A 27,288-nucleotide genomic window follows, 5' to 3' on the forward strand; every position below is an offset into this window, starting at 1 on the left:
TTTATATTTTATTTTGAAACAGGGTCTCACTAAGTAGTTGAAGCTGGCTTCGAACCAGCAAGATCCGCTTGTCTCAGCCTCCCAAGTAATGGGATTACAAGTGTGCGCCACCACGCCCAGCTATTATCTTCCTTTATTGTTGTTGGGGGCCAATTGCCCATTTCCCAAGTTCCTTGGGGGGAAAAAAAAAAGTTGACCTTTTTTTCCACTCCCTGTCACACCTTCCAGGTGGTCCCAGCACCATTTCTCAGCAGGTCCAGCCGTCCTGAAGTCTGGGAGATCGTTCTCCCCACATTTCAGCACCACTGCTAACCCCTCCAGGTCTCTACAGCGATATTGTGGCTCAGACTCTCCCTGTTTGCTCCCATGACTCTCTTCCACCGCCTCCTTTACTGCTGACTTTGTACACGCTTTCATCGCTGCTTTTATTATGCCACACGTGCGGTGAGATTTCTGTGCTATAACTCCCCCGAGACTGCAGGCTTCATGAGAGCGGCTGTGTTTATGTCTGTGTCCCCAGCAGCGAGCACATCGGAGCTGCTCAAGACACGTCTGCTGAGCAGAATGGGACGGACTCAAATGTAGAAACTTGAGAAGCATCTCCACTCTGATTTGGGCACCAGTGTGCTCAACTGTGTTAGTTCCAAAAACCAAAACTGCGTTTGGGTCCTTACCCAAGGGCTCTCGTTCTTGTAGAACCCTATTGTAGCCAAGAAGGCTTTGGAGGCCAGGAGCAGAAATCCACTCATATTAACCCAAACTAGAGTGAGAGCAAGAGAGGGAAGGGGAAAGAGAGAGAGCGGATGCTCATGGGATCCCGGTGCTGTTTGGTTATTAAGTGTCTCGGGCTGGTGCTCTTGGGAGGCGGCGGAAACCTGAGGGGGTGGCACCACAGGGAGGTCACTGTGTATGTGCCCTGGGAAGGGATCATGGAATCCCAGTCTCTCCTCCCGTTGTGTCCCAGTTCCTGATGTGAATGGTTCTGTTCCATCACACACACACACACGTTCCTGCCATGATGGGCCACCTCTGTCAGGGGCCCAAAGCAATGGGCCACCTGATGTCAGACTCCTTCAGAACCCTGAGCCCTAATAAACCTTTTCTCTTCATAAGTTAATTGCTTCTGATATTTCATTACACTGATGGAAAGACTGAGAAAGGCTGGGCATAGCCCTGAGGGCGTCAGCCACAAGAGTTCACGGCCTATGCTAACCTGAGTGCTCTTCCGCCAGTCGCTCTGACTGAGCCTGGCTCCCTTGACAGGGCGACTTCATTGGGTTGTTTGTCACTCACTGTCTAGGGAGTCCTATTCCAAAAGCCAAGAAGAGGACCAGGAGCCTCCTGTTGGGAAAATGTCCATTCTGTTCCAGAATGTTCCAGAATGTTTAGGTGGTGCAGCAAAAAGCATGTAGTCTTCAGAGCTTCTTTTTTCTCTCTTTCATTTTTCTTTCTTTCTTTCTTCTTTTTTCTTCTTTCTCTCTTTCCTCTCTTATAGTACTGAGGATTGAACCCAGAGGCACTCTACTTATGAGCTACATCCCCAGCCCTATTTTACTTTTATTTTATTTTTTATTTTGAAACAGGGTCTTACTAAGTAGCTGAGGCTGAACCGAGACTCTCCTGTCCCAGCCTCCCAAGTACTGGGATTACAGGTGTGAGCTGGCTGGAGCAATTGCTCAGGATGGGTCTCATTAAGCTAGCAAAAGTTGAATGCCTGGCCGGCTTCCTCCCACTGGACCTCTCACTTTTCCTCCCCTCTCACCCCTGCCTGCCTCTCAGTGCAGCACTTGCTCCTGGTGAGGGACTGTGGTCCCCTGGGCCGGGCTGCGCACACAGGCAGGTGCCTGTAGGAGGCTCGGTAGCTGGATAGGGTGGGCTCTTCAGGGGCTGGGTTGGGGCCAGGAAGGTTGAGGAGGCTGAGATCAGGGCACCGGTGTTTTGGGAATGGAGAGCCCAGTCTGGGACTTATTTGCCAAGCAGACAGGTTGAACAGGAGAAATCAGAACAGGATTCCAAGAGGCAGGTCAGGGTAGCAAAAAGGTGCTTGGGTAGTGAACCTGTAGAAACACAGGTTTGCCCTTCCCAGAAGAGTTTGCCAAAGGTCCTTTCCTACCTCATGTTGGCTAAACCCTATAACCCTGAGGTTTCCCTGCAGGGTGTTCCCATGGACCCTGACACCGTCCCTGGTTCCTTTCCTAATAGTCTCCCTAAGGCCTTTTCCCCCTTCTGTATTTCTATTTCTCTCTGGAATGAGTCATTCTATTCATTTATTGACTTCACTTCTTCCCAACTAGGCTTCTGACTCAGTCTCCTTCCTCTTAGGCTCCCTGTAAGGTGTAAGCTTCATTGCCACACTGGCTTACTTGCTTAGCTCTTCCCAAGCCTCAGTTTCCTGGACTCAAGACGAGTGGTTAAGAGTCCATCCTTCATGAGGGCCGCTATGTGGAATAACTGAGTTAAAGCCTGTAGAGTACTACCTGCAGTGTGAGGTGTGTACTAGGTATTCAATGAACATCATCTGCGGTCTCTTCCCTTCTCGGGGCATCCCTAGGAGAACTTTCCCCTCCTTCATGTCAGTGATCTCTAGACAGATGGCCTCTAAACTGGTGTGGATAAGTGTCCCCAAAAGACCCATAGGTTGTACTACTGGTCCTCAGCTTGGTGCCATGGAGGTGTTGGGACCTTCAGGGGCTAGGGTCTAGTGGGAGGTCTCCAGGTCACTGGTGGTGTGCCCTTGGAGGTAAGGAGGGGCCCAGGCCCTTCCTCTTCCTCTTTCATGTTCCAGCCACAAGGCAATGGCTTTGCTATGTTGTGTGCTCCCAGCCTTGTGACGTGCCTCACCGCAGGCCCAAGAGCCACAGAGCCAACTGACCATGAACTAAGCCCTCCAACTGTGCGCCAAACTAAGCTTTTCCTCTTTTTAAGGTAATTATCTCAGGAGCTTTGTTACATAGGACAAAGCAAACATAACCTCCCATCTGAATGTCCAGTCCCAGCTCCAGATTTTCACTTGTTTGTTGAGTGGCAGGACAGGGCTCAGGAGAGAGCACAGGCTTGGGAGGTGGCAGGATGGGGCTGTGTCTTGTGCAAGTCGACTGTAGACTTTGCACACATGACTTTGTCTGAATATCTGTTCACCTACCTGTTGATAAGTGGGATAATGATAATAGTTTTGCTAGAGTGGACAAGCTTTGTCTGTTTCTACCAGGGAACTTATAATGCTCTATAGTTATATCTCCATGTTCTTTCTCAGCTGAAGATAAAGTAAGGACCTTAAGAGCAGGAAAAGCCCTCCCCCCCTTTTTCTTTTTCTTTTTGTATCACTGGAGATTAAACCCAGGGAATTCTACCTCTGAGCTATACCCTCAGGCCTATTTTTTTTTTTTTTAACTTTTGGTGCTTTGGATTGAACCCAGGGACGTTCTACCTCTGAGCTACACCCCTAGCCTAATTCTATTTTTATTTATTTTTCACTTATTAACTAAAATTTTTTTGCAGTACTGAGAATTGAACCCAGGGACCTTCTACCTCTGAGCTATACCCTCAGCCTTATTTTTTTATTCTTTATTTTGAAACAGGGCCTCATTAAGTTACAGAGGGCCTCACTAAGTAGCTGTGGCTGGCTATGAACCTGTGATCCTCCTGTCTCAACCTCCCAAGTACTGGAATTACTAATGTGTGCCACCAGGCCTCATTATTTTTATTTTGAAACAGAGTTCCACTAGGTTGATGAGAGTCTCCTTACTTGCTAAGACTGTCCTCATACCTGCTATCCTCCTGTCTCAGCTTCCCAAGTTCTGAGATTACATGCACCACTACGCCTGGCTGATAAACATTTATTTATTTATTTATTTATTTATTTATTTATTTATTTATTTATTGGTGGTACTGGGGTTCCTGGAAGCCCTTCTATCTCCGGGCTACACTCCAAGACCTATTTTATATTTTTATTTGGAAATAGGGTCTCTTAAGCCAGCGCGGCTGGCTTCGCACCTTTGGGATCCTCCTGTCTCTGCCTCCCAAGTGCGGGGATTACAAGCATGCGCCACCACACCCTGTTGACAAACATTAATATTAAGTAACAACTAAAAGACAAGCACAGAGTTAAAGTTAGGGCAGACAAAGATCAATGAGACATTATCTAGTTTATGAAAATGTTTGCTGTCTACTGGGGAGATGGATGAGGACAAGTGAGCATGTGTGTGTGATAGGAGCACAGACATTTCTCAGAGATTCCTAACCACAGGGAAGGGACAACTTCTCTGTGGGAGCCAGAGAAGCCTTCTTAGAGTAGGTGACAGTTGTCCTAGATATTGATGAGAGAATAGAAATTTGCTAGGCAGAGATTGCCAGTTGGAGGGAAGAGTATTGTCTAGAGCATTAACTAACATGTGCGTGTTCAGCCGGAATGAAGGGCTGAGATAATTTTTTCTTTTTTCTGTTTTCTTTCTTTCTTTTTTTCTTTTTTTTTTTTTTTTTGGTGGTCCTGGGGGTGGAACCCAGAGGCTTTTTTCTACCTCCAGGCTAGACTCCCAGACTATTTTATATTTTATTTGGAAACAGGGTCTAAGTTGCTGAGAGCCTCACTAAGTAGCTGAGGCTGGCTTTGAACCTGTGCGATCCTCCTGTCTCAGCCTCCCAAGTGCTGGGATTACAAGGGTGCGCCATCACACCTGGCTTCTTTTTTCTTTTTGAAACAGGGTCTCACTGAGTTGCAAAGGGTCTCACTATGTAGCTGAGGCTGTCCTCGAACCAGGATCCTCCAGTCTCTGCCGCCCAAATGCTGGGATTACAAGTGTGCGCCACCATACCCGGCTTTGAGACCAATTTATTTTTCTTTTTTTCTTTCTTTTGTTCCTCCTCCTCCTCCTCCTCCTCCTCCTCCTCCTCCTCCTCCTCTTCTTCCTCCTTTTTTGGTACTGTGGATTGAACATAGGACATTCTACCTCTGAACTACACCCCCAGCTCTATTTTATATTTTATTTTGAAACAGGGTCTCACTAGGTTGCTGAGAGCCTTGCTAAGTTGCTGAGGCTGACCTTGACCTCTGATCTTTCTGTCTCAGTCTCCAAAGAACTGGCATTACAGGTGTGTACCGCCTTATCTGACTATTTAAATGGAAAACCTCAAACACATATAGAAGCATAGGAAAGAGTATAAAGTCCACCTCCATGTGGACTTTTCCAGTTTCAGTAATAATCAACTCACAGCCAATCTTTTTCGATCTATATCTCTGTGCACCAAACCACTGTCCCATTATTTTGATGCAAATCTCTGACAATGAATAATTTCATTTGTAAATATTTCAGTATCTTAAAATGATAAATATATCTTCACTTTTCTTCGTTTTTTCTTGAGAATTCTTTTGTCTCATATGGTTTTCGTTAACATTCATCTGGTAAACAGAGTTGACCTAAAAGACAACAGTGCGAGGGCTAAAACAAGTGTGGTTACTTATTTTTAAAAGCAAACATATTGAATGGTATAACTAGGGTTACTACATTAGTTTAAACATAGGTCAAGTACTGACACTGCATTTCCCTCATGCACTGTTCATTTAAAATAGTGAATATTGCTGGGCGTGGTGGCGCACGCTTGTAATCCCCGTGCTTGGGAGGCTGAGACGGGAGGATCACGGTGGTTCAGAGCCAGCCTTGCTGGCTTAAGAGACCCTGTTTCCAAATAAAAAAATAGGTCTGGGAGTGTAGCCCGGAGGTAGAAGGGCTTCCAGGAACACCAGTACCACCAAAAATTAAATAAATAAATAAAAATAAAATAAAATAGTGAATATTTTTAAAAATGTCTGGGCTCTATATCTAACCTAGAAAAAGGCCCTCACAAATCTTACTGTTCTGTTTATCAAATATTCACCTTATGCTGGGCGTGGTGGCGCACACTTGTAATCCCCACGCTGGGGAGGTGGAGACAGAAGGATTGCACAGGTTCGAAGCCAGCTGCACTGGCTAAAGAGACCCTGTTTCCAAAATTTAAAAAAAAAAAAGTAAAAATAGGTCTGGGAGTGTAGCCCAGAGGTAGAAGAGTTTCTAGGAACCCCAGTACCATCCCCCCCCAAAAATTCACTTTATGTGTGCTATTAAAGTTTAATTTATGTCTTCATATGCCAAAAGTAATATAAACAGTCAAATTAGAGTAGGCTAATGAGGTAGGCATGGTGACACACGCTTGTAATCCCAGCATTCAGGAGGCTGAGACAGGAGGATTGTGGTTCGTGGACAGCCTCAGCTACCTAGTGAGGCCCTCGGCAACTTAGTGAGACCCTGTTTCAAAATAAAGAATTAAAAATAGGGCTGAGAGTGTAGCTCAGAGGTAGAATGTCCATGGGTTCAATCCCCAGTACCACACACACACACACACACACACACACACAAATAGAATATCTTTCCAGAATTTGCATACTCATCATCATTGTAAGAGGTATGCAGATTTTAAAGTTTTACAATCAGTTATCAGAAAAACATCAGTTATTTCTGCAGGATCTCATTAGCATCTGGCTCAATTATTTTTAGATATCTAAAAAGTTTTAATTATTCTAGCTGGGCATGGTGGTGCATGCTTGTAATCCCTGCGCTTGGGAAGCTGAGACAGGAGGATCGCACAGGTTTGAAGCCAGCCTCAGCTACTTAGTGAGGCTTTCAGCAACTTAGTGAGACCCTGTTTCCAAATAAAATATATATATTAAAAAATGTCTGGGAGTATAGCCCGGAGGTAGACAGCCTCTGGGTTCCACCCCCAGTACCACCAAAAGTTTTAATTATTCTGAGACGGTTCCAATGTAAACCCTAGAATCATTATCAGACAATAACAATGATGTACGGGAACAGCTAATAAACATGACTAAAAGTATGCTCACTTTCAGAAAAACCAATCTGGTCATTTGGAAAAGAATCTCAGCCACAACCTGGGGAACACTCCCCTCTGTGGTACTGATTTGGCCAAGGCACACTATTTCTAAGCAGAACTATCAGATCAGGGTGAATTTAGGCCACCTCTGAGGAGCACCCTATAAACTTCTAGACATACTTTCTTAGGCAACATACCTTCCAATTCCCTTCAAATCAATTTGATACTATCCTACCCACCTCAACCCAGAGTCACTCAAACTAAAAGAGTATTTTGGAGCAGAAGTGAGCAGATGTGTAAGTGCCAGCATATTTTTTTTTTTTTTTGGTGGTACTGGGGTTCCTGGAAGCCCTTCTACCTCTGGGCTACACTCCCAGACCTATTTTTATATTTTTATTTAGAAACAGGGTCTCCTAAGCCAGCGCGCGCGGCTGGCTTCGAACCTGTGCGATCCTCCTGTCTCCGCCTCCCAAGCGCGGGGATTACAAGCGTGCGCCACCACGCCCGGCAACCAGCATATTCTTACTGCTACATTAGGCTTGAAGATGAGCACACCTACCACACAGTGTTGTTCCAGGAAGCAGGGGAGGAGTAGTGGTAAATTAGAAAATAGATTATTAGTCGGGCATGGTGGTGCACGCTTGTAATCCCCGCACTTGGGAGGTGGAGACAGGAGGATCATGCAGGTTCGAAGTCAGCCTCACTGGCTTAAGAGACCCTGTTTCCAAATAAAATATATTTAAAAATAGGTCTGGGAGTGTAGCCCAGAAGTAGAAGGGTTCCATACCCAGTACCACCAAAAAACAACAAAAAAAGAAAATAGAATATTAATTGCACAATTAATAGAAAAATAAAAACATGTTTCAAAATCTACAATAAACCTGTATCCTAAGGAGTCTTAAATGTCTGTGATGTGCCAGACTCTTGAGTTCTGTGGAACAGCTTTGCAGTGGCTCACTTGCATAGGGTGCAGCTCACCTGCCACCTGCTGAAGGGTGAGTACACAGAGCTAGGGTGGTTTCCACTCCATGGTAACATTCACGGAAGTTCCAGGTTATTCATGGCAGAATCATTCCTCGTGCAAAGTTTGATGTAGGTGAAGATAAAATGGATTCTTGGTCAATAATTGCAATTTCTTTCTTTTAAAGTCAGTGGGTTTCTTGTATCTTTGGTTAACTTTTATTTTATTTATTTATTTATTTATTTTTTGGTGGTACTGGGGTTCCTGGAAGCCCTTCTATCTCCGGGCTACACTCCAAGACCTATTTTATATTTTTATTTGGAAATAGGGTCTCTTAAGCCAGCGCGGCTGGCTTCGCACCTTTGGGATCCTCCTGTCTCTGCCTCCCAAGTGCGGGGATTACAAGCATGCGCCACCACACCCTGTTGACAAACATTAATATTAAGTAACAACTAAAAGACAAGCACAGAGTTAAAGTTAGGGCAGACAAAGATCAATGAGACATTATCTAGTTTATGAAAATGTTTGCTGTCTACTGGGGAGATGGATGAGGACAAGTGAGCATGTGTGTGTGATAGGAGCACAGACATTTCTCAGAGATTCCTAACCACAGGGAAGGGACAACTTCTCTGTGGGAGCCAGAGAAGCCTTCTTAGAGTAGGTGACAGTTGTCCTAGATATTGATGAGAGAATAGAAATTTGCTAGGCAGAGATTGCCAGTTGGAGGGAAGAGTATTGTCTAGAGCATTAACTAACATGTGCGTGTTCAGCCGGAATGAAGGGCTGAGATAATTTTTTCTTTTTTCTGTTTTCTTTCTTTCTTTTTTTCTTTTTTTTTTTTTTTTTGGTGGTCCTGGGGGTGGAACCCAGAGGCTTTTTTCTACCTCCAGGCTAGACTCCCAGACTATTTTATATTTTATTTGGAAACAGGGTCTAAGTTGCTGAGAGCCTCACTAAGTAGCTGAGGCTGGCTTTGAACCTGTGCGATCCTCCTGTCTCAGCCTCCCAAGTGCTGGGATTACAAGGGTGCGCCATCACACCTGGCTTCTTTTTTCTTTTTGAAACAGGGTCTCACTGAGTTGCAAAGGGTCTCACTATGTAGCTGAGGCTGTCCTCGAACCAGGATCCTCCAGTCTCTGCCGCCCAAATGCTGGGATTACAAGTGTGCGCCACCATACCCGGCTTTGAGACCAATTTATTTTTCTTTTTTTCTTTCTTTTGTTCCTCCTCCTCCTCCTCCTCCTCCTCCTCCTCCTCCTCCTCCTCCTCCTCTTCTTCCTCCTTTTTTGGTACTGTGGATTGAACATAGGACATTCTACCTCTGAACTACACCCCCAGCTCTATTTTATATTTTATTTTGAAACAGGGTCTCACTAGGTTGCTGAGAGCCTTGCTAAGTTGCTGAGGCTGACCTTGACCTCTGATCTTTCTGTCTCAGTCTCCAAAGAACTGGCATTACAGGTGTGTACCGCCTTATCTGACTATTTAAATGGAAAACCTCAAACACATATAGAAGCATAGGAAAGAGTATAAAGTCCACCTCCATGTGGACTTTTCCAGTTTCAGTAATAATCAACTCACAGCCAATCTTTTTCGATCTATATCTCTGTGCACCAAACCACTGTCCCATTATTTTGATGCAAATCTCTGACAATGAATAATTTCATTTGTAAATATTTCAGTATCTTAAAATGATAAATATATCTTCACTTTTCTTCGTTTTTTCTTGAGAATTCTTTTGTCTCATATGGTTTTCGTTAACATTCATCTGGTAAACAGAGTTGACCTAAAAGACAACAGTGCGAGGGCTAAAACAAGTGTGGTTACTTATTTTTAAAAGCAAACATATTGAATGGTATAACTAGGGTTACTACATTAGTTTAAACATAGGTCAAGTACTGACACTGCATTTCCCTCATGCACTGTTCATTTAAAATAGTGAATATTGCTGGGCGTGGTGGCGCACGCTTGTAATCCCCGTGCTTGGGAGGCTGAGACGGGAGGATCACGGTGGTTCAGAGCCAGCCTTGCTGGCTTAAGAGACCCTGTTTCCAAATAAAAAAATAGGTCTGGGAGTGTAGCCCGGAGGTAGAAGGGCTTCCAGGAACACCAGTACCACCAAAAATTAAATAAATAAATAAAAATAAAATAAAATAGTGAATATTTTTAAAAATGTCTGGGCTCTATATCTAACCTAGAAAAAGGCCCTCACAAATCTTACTGTTCTGTTTATCAAATATTCACCTTATGCTGGGCGTGGTGGCGCACACTTGTAATCCCCACGCTGGGGAGGTGGAGACAGAAGGATTGCACAGGTTCGAAGCCAGCTGCACTGGCTAAAGAGACCCTGTTTCCAAAATTTAAAAAAAAAAAAGTAAAAATAGGTCTGGGAGTGTAGCCCAGAGGTAGAAGAGTTTCTAGGAACCCCAGTACCATCCCCCCCCAAAAATTCACTTTATGTGTGCTATTAAAGTTTAATTTATGTCTTCATATGCCAAAAGTAATATAAACAGTCAAATTAGAGTAGGCTAATGAGGTAGGCATGGTGACACACGCTTGTAATCCCAGCATTCAGGAGGCTGAGACAGGAGGATTGTGGTTCGTGGACAGCCTCAGCTACCTAGTGAGGCCCTCGGCAACTTAGTGAGACCCTGTTTCAAAATAAAGAATTAAAAATAGGGCTGAGAGTGTAGCTCAGAGGTAGAATGTCCATGGGTTCAATCCCCAGTACCACACACACACACACACACACACACACACAAATAGAATATCTTTCCAGAATTTGCATACTCATCATCATTGTAAGAGGTATGCAGATTTTAAAGTTTTACAATCAGTTATCAGAAAAACATCAGTTATTTCTGCAGGATCTCATTAGCATCTGGCTCAATTATTTTTAGATATCTAAAAAGTTTTAATTATTCTAGCTGGGCATGGTGGTGCATGCTTGTAATCCCTGCGCTTGGGAAGCTGAGACAGGAGGATCGCACAGGTTTGAAGCCAGCCTCAGCTACTTAGTGAGGCTTTCAGCAACTTAGTGAGACCCTGTTTCCAAATAAAATATATATATTAAAAAATGTCTGGGAGTATAGCCCGGAGGTAGACAGCCTCTGGGTTCCACCCCCAGTACCACCAAAAGTTTTAATTATTCTGAGACGGTTCCAATGTAAACCCTAGAATCATTATCAGACAATAACAATGATGTACGGGAACAGCTAATAAACATGACTAAAAGTATGCTCACTTTCAGAAAAACCAATCTGGTCATTTGGAAAAGAATCTCAGCCACAACCTGGGGAACACTCCCCTCTGTGGTACTGATTTGGCCAAGGCACACTATTTCTAAGCAGAACTATCAGATCAGGGTGAATTTAGGCCACCTCTGAGGAGCACCCTATAAACTTCTAGACATACTTTCTTAGGCAACATACCTTCCAATTCCCTTCAAATCAATTTGATACTATCCTACCCACCTCAACCCAGAGTCACTCAAACTAAAAGAGTATTTTGGAGCAGAAGTGAGCAGATGTGTAAGTGCCAGCATATTTTTTTTTTTTGGTGGTGGTACTGGGGTTCCTGGAAGCCCTTCTACCTCTGGGCTACACTCCCAGACCTATTTTTATATTTTTATTTAGAAACAGGGTCTCCTAAGCCAGCGCGCGCGGCTGGCTTCGAACCTGTGCGATCCTCCTGTCTCCGCCTCCCAAGCGCGGGGATTACAAGCGTGCGCCACCACGCCCGGCAACCAGCATATTCTTACTGCTACATTAGGCTTGAAGATGAGCACACCTACCACACAGTGTTGTTCCAGGAAGCAGGGGAGGAGTAGTGGTAAATTAGAAAATAGATTATTAGTCGGGCATGGTGGTGCACGCTTGTAATCCCCGCACTTGGGAGGTGGAGACAGGAGGATCATGCAGGTTCGAAGTCAGCCTCACTGGCTTAAGAGACCCTGTTTCCAAATAAAATATATTTAAAAATAGGTCTGGGAGTGTAGCCCAGAAGTAGAAGGGTTCCATACCCAGTACCACCAAAAAACAACAAAAAAAGAAAATAGAATATTAATTGCACAATTAATAGAAAAATAAAAACATGTTTCAAAATCTACAATAAACCTGTATCCTAAGGAGTCTTAAATGTCTGTGATGTGCCAGACTCTTGAGTTCTGTGGAACAGCTTTGCAGTGGCTCACTTGCATAGGGTGCAGCTCACCTGCCACCTGCTGAAGGGTGAGTACACAGAGCTAGGGTGGTTTCCACTCCATGGTAACATTCACGGAAGTTCCAGGTTATTCATGGCAGAATCATTCCTCGTGCAAAGTTTGATGTAGGTGAAGATAAAATGGATTCTTGGTCAATAATTGCAATTTCTTTCTTTTAAAGTCAGTGGGTTTCTTGTATCTTTGGTTAACTTTTATTTTATTTATTTATTTATTTATTTTTTGGTGGTACTGGGGTTCCTGGAAGCCCTTCTATCTCCGGGCTACACTCCCAGACCTATTTTTACATTTTTATTTGGAAACAGGGTCTCCTAAGCCAGCTCGCGCGGCTGGCTTCGAACCTGCGCGATCCTCCTGTCTCTGCCTCCCAAGCGCGGGGATTACAAGCGTGCGCCACCACGCCCGGCCTTTGGTTAACTTTTCAACGTGCTTCTGGAGCTCAATGGCCACGTTAAGATGAACATACGTGTCTTCCTTCCTTGAAGCCCCAGGAGTGTCTTGCACCAGAGTCAAGTCTATGCCATTCAGATCCTTTACACTAACTGTAATATAGGGATTGATGCACTGTCCAGAGTCTTTCAGAACAATTTTATGAATTCTGATAGCGAGCACTGTCATTCCTAGTTCTGATGGCAACCCAGGAATTTTAGCAGAGAAAGAATCAGGAAACCATGCTCCAGTACCACCCTCTTTTTCATATTCTTCAAATTCTAAATTCTCTTCTTCACCAGGTGCTAAAACTCTTTTTAATGGGACAGACTGAACACCAAATGGGAATTATTTATTATATGTAAGAATATTCTTTAGGATTGGTTCTAGCTTCCTCAGGTCCTCCAGTTTAAATTCTTCCTGGGAGCCGGGCATGGTGGCGCATGCTTGTAATCCCCATGCTTGGGAGGCGGAGATAGGAGGATCACGCAGGTTTGAAGCCAGCCACACTGGCTTAAGAGACCCTGTTACCAAATAAAAAAAATATAAAAATAGGTCTGGGAGTATAGACCCAAGGTAGAAGGGCTTCCAGGAACCCCAGTACCACCACCAAAAAAAAAAAAAAAAAAAAAAAATTCTTCCTGGGACTGTGTGGGGTGTTAAGCTGTGCTTCACAAGTCGAAGCATGTTGCAATTTTGCCTATGGTTTTCTTTTTTTCTTCTGTGAATTCAGAATTATTATGTTGAGCTTGGGCCTCTTTTTGTAGATGTCTTGCTAATATCTGATACTTGTCTATTGCCTCCACCAGCTGGTCCCAAGAGTGAAGTCGGTGCCTCTCCTTAAATTGAGGCCCCAGCCAGCGAGGCCAGGATTGGAGCCTGCTGTAAGGCAAGGCCAGTGCTGGAACCTCTGAGGCTAGGATCGGAGCCTGCTGTGTGGTGAGGCCAGTTCCGGGGCTAGCGAGGCTGGGATTAGAGCCTGCCATGCGGCGAGGCCAGTGCTGGGGACAGCAAGGCGGGGATTGGAGCCTGCTGTGCAGTGAGGCCGGTGCTGGGACCAGCAAGGCCAGGATTGGAACCTGCTATGAGGCAAGGCCGGTGTTGGGGCCTCCGAGGAATGGGATTGGAGCCTGCCATGTAACAAGGCCAGTACCAGGGCCTGGGAGGCCAGGATAGGAGACTACCATAAGGCAAGGCCATTGCTGGGGCCTCCAAGGCTGGGTTCAGAGCCTGCCAGGTGGCAAGGCCGGTGCTGGGGCCAGTGAGGCTGGGATTGGAGCCTGCCATGAGGTGAGGCTGGTGCCGGGCCTTAGAGAGTGGGATCGGAGTCTGCAATGAGGCATCCACAGGGAAATAGCATGGAAAATAAAAAATCAATGCTTCCCCCAATATGCAAAAACTAGGAAGAAATGGGTAATAGGAGGAAATCTAGTTGAAGAAAGGGCCCTATGGAGGAGCAATTAAAGTGACCTATCAGAGGGGATGGGAAGAGGGAAGATGGAATGAATCTCTTTAAAGTACATGATGTACTTAAACAAATATATCAAAGTCAATCACTAAATCAAGCATGGGATTGAAGGAGTGGGAGGGAATGGGATGGGGATTGGATAAGGGCTAATTGGGTGATGTGTGCTTGTATATCCTCACAAATCTTGTATTCCATTGAGATGTTTGACTACGATGCACCAATAAAAATATATTTAAAAAAAAATTGAGGCCCCAGTGCTGCTGCAGACTCCTGGTCACCTCCGACATGGCCAGTCTCTGCCCTGTCCCCTCCCTTTCCAACCCCAGTGTGGCCAGGCTCTAGGGTGCCATCCTTCCAGGGTTGGGCCCAACATTAACAGGGACAGGAGGAAACACTACAACCACTACCACCACCTGCTCAGGAGCTGCCCAACTTAATTTTTCTTCTTGAAAATGAGCCATTGTATACTCCTTTTCATTTTCTTTTCTTTTTTCTTTTTTTTTTTTTTTCGGTACTGGGGAACCCGGGGGCATTCTACCTCCAAGCTACATCCCCAGCCCTATTTTTTTATCCTTTATTTTGAAACAAGGTCTTACTAAGTTGCAGAGGGCCTCACCTGTCAGCAACTGTGATCCTCCTGTCTCAGCCTCCCAAGTACTGGGATTACAAATGTGTACCACCACACCAGGCCATTGTATGCTCTTAGCCCTACAACTTATTCTTATACAAGCCACCTATCTAGCAATTGTACTTTATCAGGACATAGAGAATTGCCTCCCTCTTTTAAGTGGCTACCTAGTTGGCACATGCTTGTAATCCCAGCATTTCTGAAGTAGAGACCAGAGATGGAGGTTTGGGGAGAGCCTTAGCTTCTTAGTGAGGCTCCTTGCAACCTTGCAACTCCGTGAGATGTCCCTGGGTTCCATTCCCAGTACTGAAAAAAAAAAAAAGAGGCTACCTAGTAACATGCCTGTGAATATACTATAATTAACCTAAATGAGCCTCCAACTGCTGGGCATTTATATTGCTACAATCTCTTAATATCAAAACAAAATTATAAGACCATCTGTAAAAACACATCTTTGTCCACCTGTTGCATATCTGTAGGTTAAATTCTTAGATGTGAGCTGGACATGGTGGCACATGCCTGTAATCATAGTACTTGAGAGGCTAAGACAGGAGGATCCTAAGTTCAAGAATGGCTATAGCAACTTAGCCAGACCCTGTTTCAAAACTAAAAGATAAAAAGTGCTGTGGGTGTAGCTTAGAGATAGAATGCCACACACACATACATGTACACACACACACACACACACACACACACACACAATCTTTGATGTACACTTGAATTTTAACAAGTACTCCATGTTTAGTCCAATAAATGCTTTGATATAGTTGGGCGTGGTGGCACACACTTGTAATCCCAGCACTTGGGAGGCTGAGACAGGAGGATCACAGTTCGTGGCCAGCCTCAGCTACTTAGTGAGGCCCTTTGCAACTCAGTGGGACCCTGTTTCAAAATAAAGAACAAAAAATAGGGCAGGGGGTATAGCTTGGAGGTCGAATGCCTCTGGGTTCCACCCTCACTACTGCAAAAAAACCCAAAAAAACAAAAAAACAAAACAAAAAAAAAACTTTGACATGATGACTCTTTTTTATTCAGTACTGGGGATGAAACTCAGGGCCTCATACATATAGGCAAATGAGCTACATTCCCAGCCCTTTTTATTTTATTTTGAGACAAGGTCTTGCTAAGTTGCCCAGACTGGCCTTGAACTTGTGGTCCTTCTGCCTCAGTCTTTGAGTAGCTGGTATTATACTCACACACCACCGTGTCCAGTTGTTAAGGACTCTTTATTAACTCTTTGGAGTCCTTCCTGTCTTTCTTTCTTTCTCTTTTCCTTCCTTCCTTCCTTCCTTCCTTCCTTCCTTCCTTCCTTCCTTCCTTGCTTCCTTGCTTTCTTTCTGTTTTTCTTTCTTTTGTGGTACTGAGGGTGGAACTCAGGGGCTTTTCTACCTCCGGGCTATCCTCCCAGACCTATTTTATATTTTATTTGGAAACAGGGTCTCACTTAGTTGCTGAGAGCCTCACTAAGTAGCTGAGGCTGGCTTTGAACCTGTATGATCCTCCTGTCCCAAGTGCAGAGATTACAAGTGTGCACCACCATGCCTGGCCTTCTCCATTTATTTAAAAAATTTTTATTACTATTATTTTTTGTGTGTGTGGAACTGGGGATGGAAACTAGGGGCCTTTTACCTCTGGGCCACACGCCCAGCCCTATTTTATTTGGAAGTGCGGTCTCACTAAGTTGCTGAGGCTGTCCTTGATTCTACGATCTTCCTGTCTTAGCCTCCCACATACTCCATTTACCCTGATCCCATCTTGGCTCAGAACTGTATCCTTTCTCATCAGGACAGTTGCAGCTGTTAACTCAGTGTGCGTTCTTTTTTTTTTTTTTTTGCGGGTCTGGGGATGGAACCCAGGGACATTCGACCTCCGAGCTACACTCCCTGCCCTAATTTTTATTCTTTATTTTGAAATTGGGTCTCACTGAGTTGCAGAGGGCCTCACTAAGTAGCTGAGGCTGTCCGCAAACCGCGATCCTCCAGGTCTCAGCCTCCTGAATGCTGGGATTACAAGCGTGCGCCACCACGCCTGATTAGTGTATGTTCTTTTTTTGGTGTGTGTGGTGCTGGGAATTGAACCCAGGGACATTCTACCTCTGAGCTACACCCCTAGTCTTATTTATTTATTTATTTATTTATTTATTTATTTATTTATTTATTGGTACTGGGGATTGAACTCAGGGACATTCTACCTCCAAGCTATACTGACAGCCTGATTCTATTATTTATTTGTTTGTTTGTTTATTTATTTATTTTTGTGGTACTGGGGATGGAACCCAGGGGCATTCTACCTCCAAACTACACACTCAGCCCTATTATTTTTATTCTTTATTTTGAAACAGGGTTTCACTGAGTTGCAAAGGGCCTCACTAAGTAGTAGCTGAGGCTGTCCCGGAACCTGCTATTCTCCTGTCTCAGCCTCCCAAATGCTGGGATTACAAGCGTGTGCCACCACGCCTGTTTTATTTTTTATTTTGAAACAGGGTCTCACTAAATTGCTGAGGCTGGTCTCGAACCTGCAATCCTTCTGTCTCAGCCTCTCAAGTACTGGGATTATAGGCCTGTGCCACCACACCCAGCTCCCCAGCCTATTTATTTATTCCTTCTTTCTTCCTCCCTTCCTCCCTATCTCTTCTTCCTTTCTTTCTTTTCTTTTTATTTTTTGAAACAGGGTCTCACTGGGTTGATGATAATTTCACTGCTTGCTGAAGCTGTCCTTCAAACTGTGATCCTCCTGTCTTAGCCTCTCAAGTGCTGGAATTACAGGTGTGTGCCACCACACCTAGAACCCAGTGTGTATTCTAATCATCTGCCAAAATGAACACTCTAAATATAGACCTGACTCATTTCTATTAAATACCTTTGTTGGTGTCTCACCATCTACAATATTGAAAGCCCAGTCTTCAGCCTGCCTTCCAGTGCTCTCCAGTTCGCCCCAACTTCCTTTTCATTTTTCATATACTTTAGGCTATATTGAAGCTGGACTCTGGCCAGTTCACTTTTTCCTGTCTTTTTGTGCTTGGGGAATCCATGTCCATCCTTGAGGGTAAATTCAAACTCCACCTCCTGCAGAATCCAGACAGTATCAGGACAGCTAGTTTTGGAACCAGGATGACCTAGATTTTTATCTGGTGTTCTCTTTCTCTCATTTAATTTAACTTTTTTATTTTTATTTTTGGTACTGGGGATTAAACCCAGAGGCACTTCTATATTTTGTTACAGAAACAGGGTCTCACTATGTTGCTGTTACATCTCAGTTATTTTTCTGAGGCTGTCCTTGAACCTGTGATCTTCTCATCCCAGCCTTCCAAGTCCTGGGATTACAGGTGTGTGTCTCCCTAACCTGCCTGCCTCCTGGTTTGTTCTCTCGCTCTCTCGCTCTCTCGTTACTGGCCCTTCTACCTCCGGGCTACACTCCCAGACACCTATTTTTTATATTTTTATTTGGAAACGGGGTCTTTTAAGCCAGCTGAGGCTGGCTTCGAACCCGCGCGATCCTCCTGTCTCTGCCTCCCAAGCGCGGGGATTACAAGCCTGCCTGGTTCTCTTTCGAGGGATGTCATCTAATCATTCTGAGACTCAGATTTTATGTATGTATGTATGTATGTATGTATGTATGTATGTATGATGTTGGGGATACCACCCAGGACCTTACACATGTGAGGCAAGCGCTTCACCACTGAGTTATGTTCCCGGTCCTAAGACTTACATTTTTCATCTCTTAAATAAAGACAAAAATAGCTCACTGGATGATCATGAGGATTAGAGGTAGTAGGAATATGGTAGGCGCTGAATAAAAGGCAATACAATATTTCTGTGGTCACCATTACCATCCCATTGCACTAGATCGGGGCCCCTGATTCTTCATTTGCTGGCTTCTCGTTTTGTGTGACAACGTTAGGGACAAGACTGCTTTGACCCTTAGATTGCAAGCTGGCTGTGGGCAGGGCTCATGAGTCACCTCTGGATCTCCCAGGCCTGACACAGGCAGCGCCGAATGCCTGAAGAATAACTGGGAAAAGGGGCAGGAATACACCCAGAACTGAGGGAGCCAGACATGCAGAGACCAAGGCTCGCGACGCCCTCGGGGGCGTGGCCAAGCGAGGCGTGGCCTCCTGGGGGGCGTGGCTGCCGCGGGGCGGGACTTGGCGCGGACCCGGACCGGTCCGTCTGCGAACCCGTTCCGCTGGCCCCGTCCCCGCGCCGCGAGGCTTCCGCGTCGCCACCAGCAGAGCCCGCTCTCCCGCGGCGCGGTCAACATGCGCCCGCTGCTCGGGCTCCTCGTGATCTTTGCCGGCTGCACGTTCGCCCTGTACTTGCTGTCGACGCGCCTGCCCCGAGGACCACGCCGGGGCTCCGCCGAGGAGCCTGAAGGCAGGTGCGTGGCGGCGGCGGGGTCGGGACGTCGGGCACCAGGGTTGGGCGTTCGGTTCCGGGGCCGGAGGTCGGGTCTGCACGGCCTCGGCCTGGCGCGGCGGGCCGGGGCGAGGGCCCTGTGGTCGCGGTGCCTTGGCGCCGAGAGGCGGGAGGGAGCGCGGCGCCGTGCCGGGGCGGAGCCTGCCGCGCACCTCGCCCCGCCTCGTCGCCGCCAGCCCCGGTCCAGAACCCTTTCCAGCTGACCCTCGTCCCTTTGTGCATACCCAGCCCCTTCTCGTCCGGCCTTAAGCCTCCTCTGCTCCCCGCACTCCATCTGTCAGGTCAGTCCTTGGGGCTTGAGGGCATTAGGGCTTCAGGGAGATGTCACATGGACAACTCTTCTGATTTTCCCTTCTCTTGAACAAGTAGATCAGGAGGGAGGCAGAATGGTACCTACCTGGCCGGTTTTCTGATTGCTGCACACTATTTTTTTTTAACCCCTAGTACTGGGGATACTAAACAAATGCTCTACTTTTTTTTTTAAGTAAGTGAGTGAGAGAGAGGGGGGGGGCAGGCAGGCACAGAGACAGGCAGGCAGGCAGAAAGAAAATTGCTCAGGCTAGTCTTGAATTTTCCATCTTCCTGCCTCAACCTCCCTGGTATCTGGGATTATAGGTCTGCACCACTGACCTCTGCTGCAGCATTCTATTTATAAAACGTTATAATCCTGGCACAGCATTAGTTATCAAGGGACTATTGCTATTTGAATATTAGGACAACTATTTTTGGTTACTCTATTCTTTTGCTGTAGCTGAGAATGCCCTTGGAGGTGTCAGATGTTCTAAGAGAAAGCATTGTCATTAGAAGTGAGAGGGGTTGCTCCTAAGCCATCATCTGTAGATTCAAGGATTGTTCAGAAGGCGGAGGCCAGGTAGCCTTTACACTGTGACCCTTGGACAAGATTCATAGTGCACTGGGCTCCAGGTTAAGAGCAGAGTGAAAAAATAGGGTCCTTGAGAGTGTTAGTTTCAAGCCTGACATATTATCCAGAATGTTATGCTTATTGTGTAGGATAAAGTTCTCCACAGAATCTTTTTTTTTTTTTTTTTTGGTGGTACTGGGCTTCCTGGAAACCCTTCTACCTCAGGGCTACACTCCCAGACCTATTTTATACTTTTTTAAAAAATTTGGAAACAGGGTCTTTTAAGCCAGTGTGGCTGGATTCGAACCTGTACGATCCTCCTGTCTCCGCCTCCCAAGTGCGGAGATTACAAGCGTGTGCCACCATGCCGGGCTCCACAGAATCTTTTTTTTTTTTTTTTTTTTTTTGGTGGTACTGGGGGTGGAACCCAGAGGCTTTCTACCTCCAGGCTATATTCCCAGACCTTTTTTATACTTTATTTGGAGACAGGGTCTCACTAAGTTGCTGAGAGCATCACGAAGTAGCTGAGGCTGGCTTCGAACCTGTGCGATCCTCCTGTCTCAGCCTCCCAAGCACGGAAATTACAAGCGTGCGCCACCACACCCGGCCTCCACAAAATCTTTAATTGGCTTGTTAGTGAATGATAAAACAGTCATTTTACCTCATACCTCAAGAGCAATGTGAAGTCAGTTGTTTTGGCTTATGGGGGAAGGGATGTCCTTGAAAAGAAGACAGTTTAGGATGTTTAGTGCTTGCCTGGAAATGAATCCACTTCCTCCCTAAGAATAGATCATAAAGGGGCTGGGGGTGTATCTTAGTGGTAAAGCACCTGCTTAGCATGCAGGAGGCCTTGGATTCAATTCCCAGCGCCAAAAATCGATCAATCAATTCATCATAAAATCTGAGGGTTAAGGGGAGTTTACTGATTATTCAGCACTAACCTCTAAATTTTCATTCATTTATTTATTTGTATGGTGATAGAGATTGAACCCAGGGACATTCTACCTCCAAGCTACACCCTCAGCCATTTATCTATTTATTTATTTATTTATTTATTTATTTATTTATTTATTTATTTATACTTTGTGGTACTGGGGATGGAACCCAGGGGTATTCTACCCTCTGAGCTACAGCCCCAGCCCTATTTTTATCCTTTATTTTGAAACAAGGTCTCACTAAGTTGCAGAGGGCCTCACTAATTAGCTGAGGTTGTCCTGGAACTGAAATCTTCCTGTCTCCGTCTCCAAAGTACTGGGATTACAAGTGTGTGCCACCATGCCCGGCTTTATATTTTATTTTGAAACAGGGTCTCACCAAGTTGCTGAAGATGGCTTTGAACCTGTGATACTTCTGTTTCAGCCTCCTAAGTCCTGGTACTACAAGTGTGTGCCACCACACTCGGCTAGCAAGAAACTTTCTTAGGACTAAAGTGATCTGAACTCATGTTTCCATTTGCTACCAAATCCCCAGGTTAATCTGGTTCCCCTCAGACCTAGCGGAGCTTCGGGAGCTCTCTGAGGTCCTTCGAGAGTACCGGAAGGAGCACCAGGCCTACGTGTTTCTGCTCTTCTGCAGCGCCTACCTCTACAAACAGGGCTTTGCCATCCCTGGCTCCAGCTTCTTGGTCAGTGTTTTGCTTTCCTTCCAATCCTGTTTTCCATCTCTATCAAAAGTGCTACTCTTCTAGTACCCCCTACAATTGTTGTGTGGGAGGATGAAATGAAACTGGGTAGAGCGAGATTGGCACAGCGGCCTTCAGCACTTACTGAGTGACAGAGCAGGAAACCTGAAAGCTTTTTGTTCTGCTTGCTTCTCCTCCCCCAGGCCTGTCTCTGTATTGTAGCCTAAGCCTGGACCTACCCAAATGATTTCTTTGTTGAAAACTGGAAGAAAAGCAAACATGTTCAAGAGAGTCAGGGAGGTGTGTGGTGCGGCAGGTTAGGACTGCCTCCTTGGGGATGCCCTGTGTGGTCTTTCCTCTTCAGGCCTGAGGGCCAGCTGCTCTTTGATGGGGATCCACACTCAAGCCTGGAGGTTCCTTTGAGCTCTGCCTGGTGTGATCTTGGCCACAGGGCTTCATCTCTTCTGTAGAATGGGGTAAGGATGGTGTGTGACAGAGGGGTGAAGATTACAGAAGGCAAGTAGTCAAACATTTACATACAGTAGGTGCCCAGCAGGTTCTCACTTTCTCATTACTGGTCTCCTTTTGTTTACTGTCTTGAGTAGCAGGATGGTATTTACCGGCCAAACTATATTTAGGAAGTATAGGTTGACTTTTCCATTTTTGTGAAGTGAGGGTTTGTCAGCTAGAGCTTTTTTGATCAATATGGAACTCCTGGTGTTAGCATATAACATAGATGTAATTTCAGCCAAAAACAAAGAAATAAATGTTTTTTGACACTTTTGTGGCTTACCAAAGGAAAACCCATGATTTGTATTCATCCTTTGTTTTAATCTTTTATTTTGGCACTGGGGATTGAACCCAGGAGCATTCTGCCTCCCAACTATATCCCCAGCCCTATTTTATTTATTTATTATTATTTTTTTGTTGTACTGGGGATTGAATGCAGGGGCATTCTGCCTCTGAGCTACATCCCGCAGCCATGTCATTTATTCTTTATTTTAAAAGAGGGTCTCAATAAGTTTTGTGGAGAGCTCGCTAAGTAGCTGAAGCTGGTCAACCTGTGATCCTTCTGTCTCAGCCTCCCAAATGCTGGGATTACAAGCGTGCATCACCATACATGGCACCCCCAGCACTATTTTATTTTTATTTTGAAATGGCATCTTGCCAGGTTGATTAAAGTCTCACTGCTTGCTGAGGCTATCCCCAAATCACTGATCCTCCTGTCTCAGCCTCCCAAGTACTGGGATTACAGGTGTGTACTACCATGCCAGGCTTATATTTATCTTTTGAAATGGTAAAAATAACTTGTGAGTTTGATTTCTTCTTCTTGGAGCCCTGGCAATTGTTGGTCCACTAGAGCCCATGTAGTAGGCTGGGTACTGTATATGCATATTGTCCTTTTAATTCTCTCCTGTCCAAGGAGGCTTTGCCCTTTATCCTTTTTTTAAATGTGAAGAGGGCTGGGCATGGTAGCACTTACTTGTAATTCCAGTACTTGGGAGCCTGAGACAGGAGGATCATAGGTTCAAAGTCAGCCTCAGCAACTTAGTGAGATCCTGTTTCTGAAATTAAAAAAAAAAAATGCTGGGGTTGAATGCCTCAGGGTTCAAACCCTAGCACCAAAAATAAATAAGTAAGTAAGTAATAAATAAATAAATAAATAAATAAATAAGCAAGTCAGGGTTGTAGTTCCTGTCGTTTCCTTTTTCCTTTATTTAATTTTTTTTTCCTGGTGAAAGTTCTAGAATTGAACCTAGGGCCTCGTGCATATTAGGCTCCACCACTAAGCTAGACCCCCAACCCTCCATCACTTTCATTCACTGCCTTAAAATGGGCTTTGGGTTTTGACTAGGAGAAACCTCTAGAGGAGGAGAGAACCCGTGACTCTCATGCTCCAGGATGTGATGGATCGGAGTTGCCAGATGTGCTTATGGCTGTTTGCTTTCTTTGTAGAACGTGTTAGCTGGTGCCTTGTTTGGGCCATGGCTGGGGCTTCTGCTGTGCTGTGTGCTGACCTCGGTGGGCGCCACATGCTGCTACCTGCTCTCCAGTGTTTTTGGCAAACAGCTGGTGGCCTCCTACTTTCCTGATAAAGTGGCCATACTGCAGCAGAAGGTAAGGAGGGGCACACCTGACTGCGCCTTAGAGTCACCTCCTGGCCTGATGGGAGCGAAGAGCAAGGATTCCCCTCAGTGTTCCTGTGCTGTGCTTCAGGAGGTTCTAGTGCTGATGTCTTCAGAGGCGGAGACCTGGAATCAAATCCCAGCTCTGTGGCTTTGGGCAGGTTTCAAGTGCTCTGATCCTCAGGTGACTCTGGTTTTAAAATGGGACACAGTCTCTGCCCTGGAGGGCTGTGAGGAGAGTTGAAAGTAGACTATAAAGTATCTGGAATCATTCCTGGACGCCCTTCTGCTTCCTCATGCCTTGTCCTCTTTGCTACAGGTGGAGGAGAACAGAAACAGCTTGTTCTTCTTCTTACTGTTTTTGAGACTTTTCCCCATGACACCAAACTGGTTCTTGAACCTCTCAGCCCCGATTCTGAACATCCCCATCATGCAGTTCTTCTTCTCAGTTCTTATCGGTAAGGTGGTGGACGGGGAGTTTCGGTCATAAGACCTGTCGTGTTGGGGGACTGCCGCAGGGCCTGTGCCTGCCTCTGAGAAGACAGGCTCACAAAGCACACCTTCCAGCCTGTGACCTGACATAAGTCCTGATTTGAAATCTACTCAGGCTCGAACATGAAGACCCATAAAAAATACTTAGGGAGTAAATGAGGATTGTTTGTTCTCTGACAGTATTTAGTGCCCGTTGTGTGCCAAGCACTGCCCGAGGCACTAGGCTCAGATTACCAGAGAGCATCTATGTAATGTGCACAACTTGGCCCATAATCAGTGCTCAGTAGATAGGAGCAGGGTTGGCGTGAGAGTGTGTGGCCATGAGTTTCGGGTGGGGGTACAAGAACAGAGCAGGGCCAGGGAGTTCCTGTCTGGCTCCCCTCCCCCCTTTGCCATATTGGGGATCGAACATAGGGCCTGTGTATACCAGGCAAGTGCTCTACACGGAGCCACACCCTTAGCCCAAACCTGGGGAGTGTTTAACAATCCCTACCCTAAGGCCACACCACACACCAACTAAATCATCCTCTCTCGGTTGGGACTCAGGAATCAGCATCTCCTATTAAAGTTTTTCAGATGGCACACAAACCCAATATGAGTAGCTGGTCTTCAGAAGGGATTCTACTGGATCCTGAGTTTTATAACCTGCTGAATTAGCTACTTATCTTTATTGGGCTACTATGCTAGATAGGGGGCTGGCACTGGAGCAGTATTTCTCAGAGTGTGGGCCCTGAGTCACTTTATCAGAATGGTAAAGTGGGAACATACTATAAAATCAGTGACTCCCTTTCTCCATGCTGGAAGTAAAGCATTCTATTTAAGCCTAAGGCAAGGATTGCTTTCCTGTAAATCTTCCTTGGAGTGTGGATGGAATGACAGTCAGGGCTTTCAGGTCAAACATAACAAATTTATAGTGGAGCAGGTGCTATTAATAGGGAATGCCTGAGAGAAGTTGAGATATTAAATGGAAGTAAGATTGACCACAGGCAATCCTGGTTGTATCAGCTTTCAGACAGAGTGCCTTAGCACTCAGCTAATGGCACTTAACAGCTTGTAATTACCTACGTGGCATGAGGCTTGGAAAGACTCTGGAGACTGGGGCTCTTCCTTGACAAGCTTTGTGACCTTGAGTGGCTTGTGATTTTTGTCTCCCATACACTTCCTCTACTATAGAAGAGGAACGGATTAACAAACCTGGTCAGAGGCTCAGGGCTGGGCTGGGAGAGGCTTTTAAAATGCAAGTTTCTAACCCGGGCGTGGTGGTGCACACTTGTAATCCCCGCGCTTGGGAGGCTGAGACAGGAGGATCGCGCAGGTTCGAAGCCAGCCTCAGCTACTTAGTGAGGCTCTCAGCAACTTAGTGAGACCCTGTTTCCAAATAAAATATAAAAAAGGTCTGGGAGTATAGCCCGGAGGTAGAAAGCCTCTGGGTTCCACCCCCAGTACCACCAAAAAAAAAAAAAAAAAGCAAGTTTCTGGGCTCTACCCCAGAACCAAGTAGCCCTGGGGTGGAGCCTGAGAATGTGTTTTTAACTTTGCCAGGAGATTGTTATGTGACCAGCTCTCTAGCCACCAGCTAGACTTTTGGGCTCCAGTGGCTTTGATGACTTCTTAAGAGACAGTGTAAAATAGGAAAAGTAGTACTTCTTTTAAGAAACTGCAGTGTTTGTTATTTGTAGTGCTAAGGATTAAACCCAGGATATCTGTGCATGCTAGGCAAGTGCTGAGCTACACTCTCAGCCCTGTTTTTTTTTTTTTTAATCTTATGTATACTGTAAATCTCATAGTGATACTGTGTTTCTCTTGTCTTTGGCTACTAGGTATTCAAAAACAATTTGGGGCCTACCTTTACCAAATGTGTGAACCTTACTTTTTTTTCTTTAACTAACTTACTCCCTTATTTTACTCTTGTTCACTCATTTGTCTTTCTTATTTTAAATGTTTAATCTTGTAATGCATGTATAATTCTGTAGATGATTGAAAGCTCTTATTGAATAAGGCAGGTATATACGGGAAGTGAGGACAGGAAGAAAGGGAGTGGAAAAGAGGGAAGGAAGGAATATGTTTAGGGGTTAGAAGTTGGGCAAACAACAGGAATCACTGCTGTGAATTCCTGGTGTCATTGCTGAAATGTTATTTTCTTGACTTTCCTACCCACCATTAACAGGCTGTCTCCCCTTTTCTTCTTCCAGGTTTGATCCCATACAATTTCATCTGTGTGCAGACAGGCTCCATCCTGTCAACCCTAACCTCTCTGGATGCTCTCTTCTCCTGGCAAACAGTCTTTAAACTATTGGCCATTGCCCTGGTGGCCTTAATTCCTGGAACTCTCATCAAAAAATTTAGCCAGAAGCACCTGCAGTTGAATGAACCAAGCAACACTAATCATTTACATAGTAGAAAAGACACGTGATCTCCGTTTTCTCTTTGCCACATCCCTGGACCCTGCTGACATATGTAAGGGTGTGGTCTTTTGAAGGCTCTCATTGTTTTCCAGTTTCCCTCAGCAGGTGATTTGGATACTTTTCATCTGTGTGCAGTGTCTTTTCACAAAGGGCACTGTGCTCTAGAAGATGAATTTTATCAGGTTCTCAGTCCAGCCCTGTTTTAGCAGGACTCTGAAATGGATGGCCTCCTAGAAATCCTGTTTCTGTTGTATTGAACAAGGAGCTCCGGATAGTCTGTTCGGTTTGCCTCCTGCCCACCCCGGGCTGCCTTGGGAGAAGATGCTGGTTGTCCTTGTCCCAGCGCCTCCTGCAAAGTGATGGGGTGTGTGGTGCATGTTTTCCTGTTAAGTCCCTATGGGTATTAGTAGTATCTAATGTTGAGTTAGGAACCCTCATTGCTGACGTGACTCATCTTCTCTTAGTCTCTTGAAGATGTTTCTTCTGTATGTTTTTGCTGATGAACTACCTCTTCCATAGCTTCCAAGGGAAACAAGCTGAGGAACTGCCTAGGACGTACACAGGCGGCTCAGATGCACGGCGATGTCTGTGATGCTCCTGCTGCCATGCAGGTCAGAGCTCCTATGGTTCTGTGTCTTGGCATAAACCAACTACAAACAGACATTACATATGAGTGGAGCTGGGCCTGGTGGCGCACGCTTGAAATCCCTGCGCTTGGGAGGCAGAGACAGGATGATCGCGCAGGTTCAAGGCCAGCCGCGCTGGCTTAAGAGACCCTGTTTCCAAATTTAAAAAGTATAA

General features: G+C 45.5%; 1 protein-coding gene across 1 annotated transcript; it reads left to right on the top strand.

The window, feature by feature from the left end:
• Positions 1-18,824: 18,824 nt before the first annotated feature.
• On the top strand, positions 18,825-26,495 carry TMEM41A (transmembrane protein 41A; the record flags this gene model as incomplete). Its single annotated transcript, XM_080696300.1, has 5 exons — positions 18,825-18,943; positions 21,314-21,467; positions 23,421-23,582; positions 23,910-24,048; positions 26,275-26,495. 5 exons carry the CDS (start codon positions 18,825-18,827, stop codon positions 26,493-26,495), a joined length of 795 nt encoding a protein of 264 aa, XP_080552426.1.
• Between the last annotated feature and the right edge of the window lie 793 nt (positions 26,496-27,288).

This window comes from Muscardinus avellanarius (assembly GCF_963383645.1).
Source record: "Muscardinus avellanarius genome assembly, chromosome: 5".
In the NCBI taxonomy this organism is placed as follows: Eukaryota; Metazoa; Chordata; class Mammalia; order Rodentia; family Gliridae; genus Muscardinus; species Muscardinus avellanarius.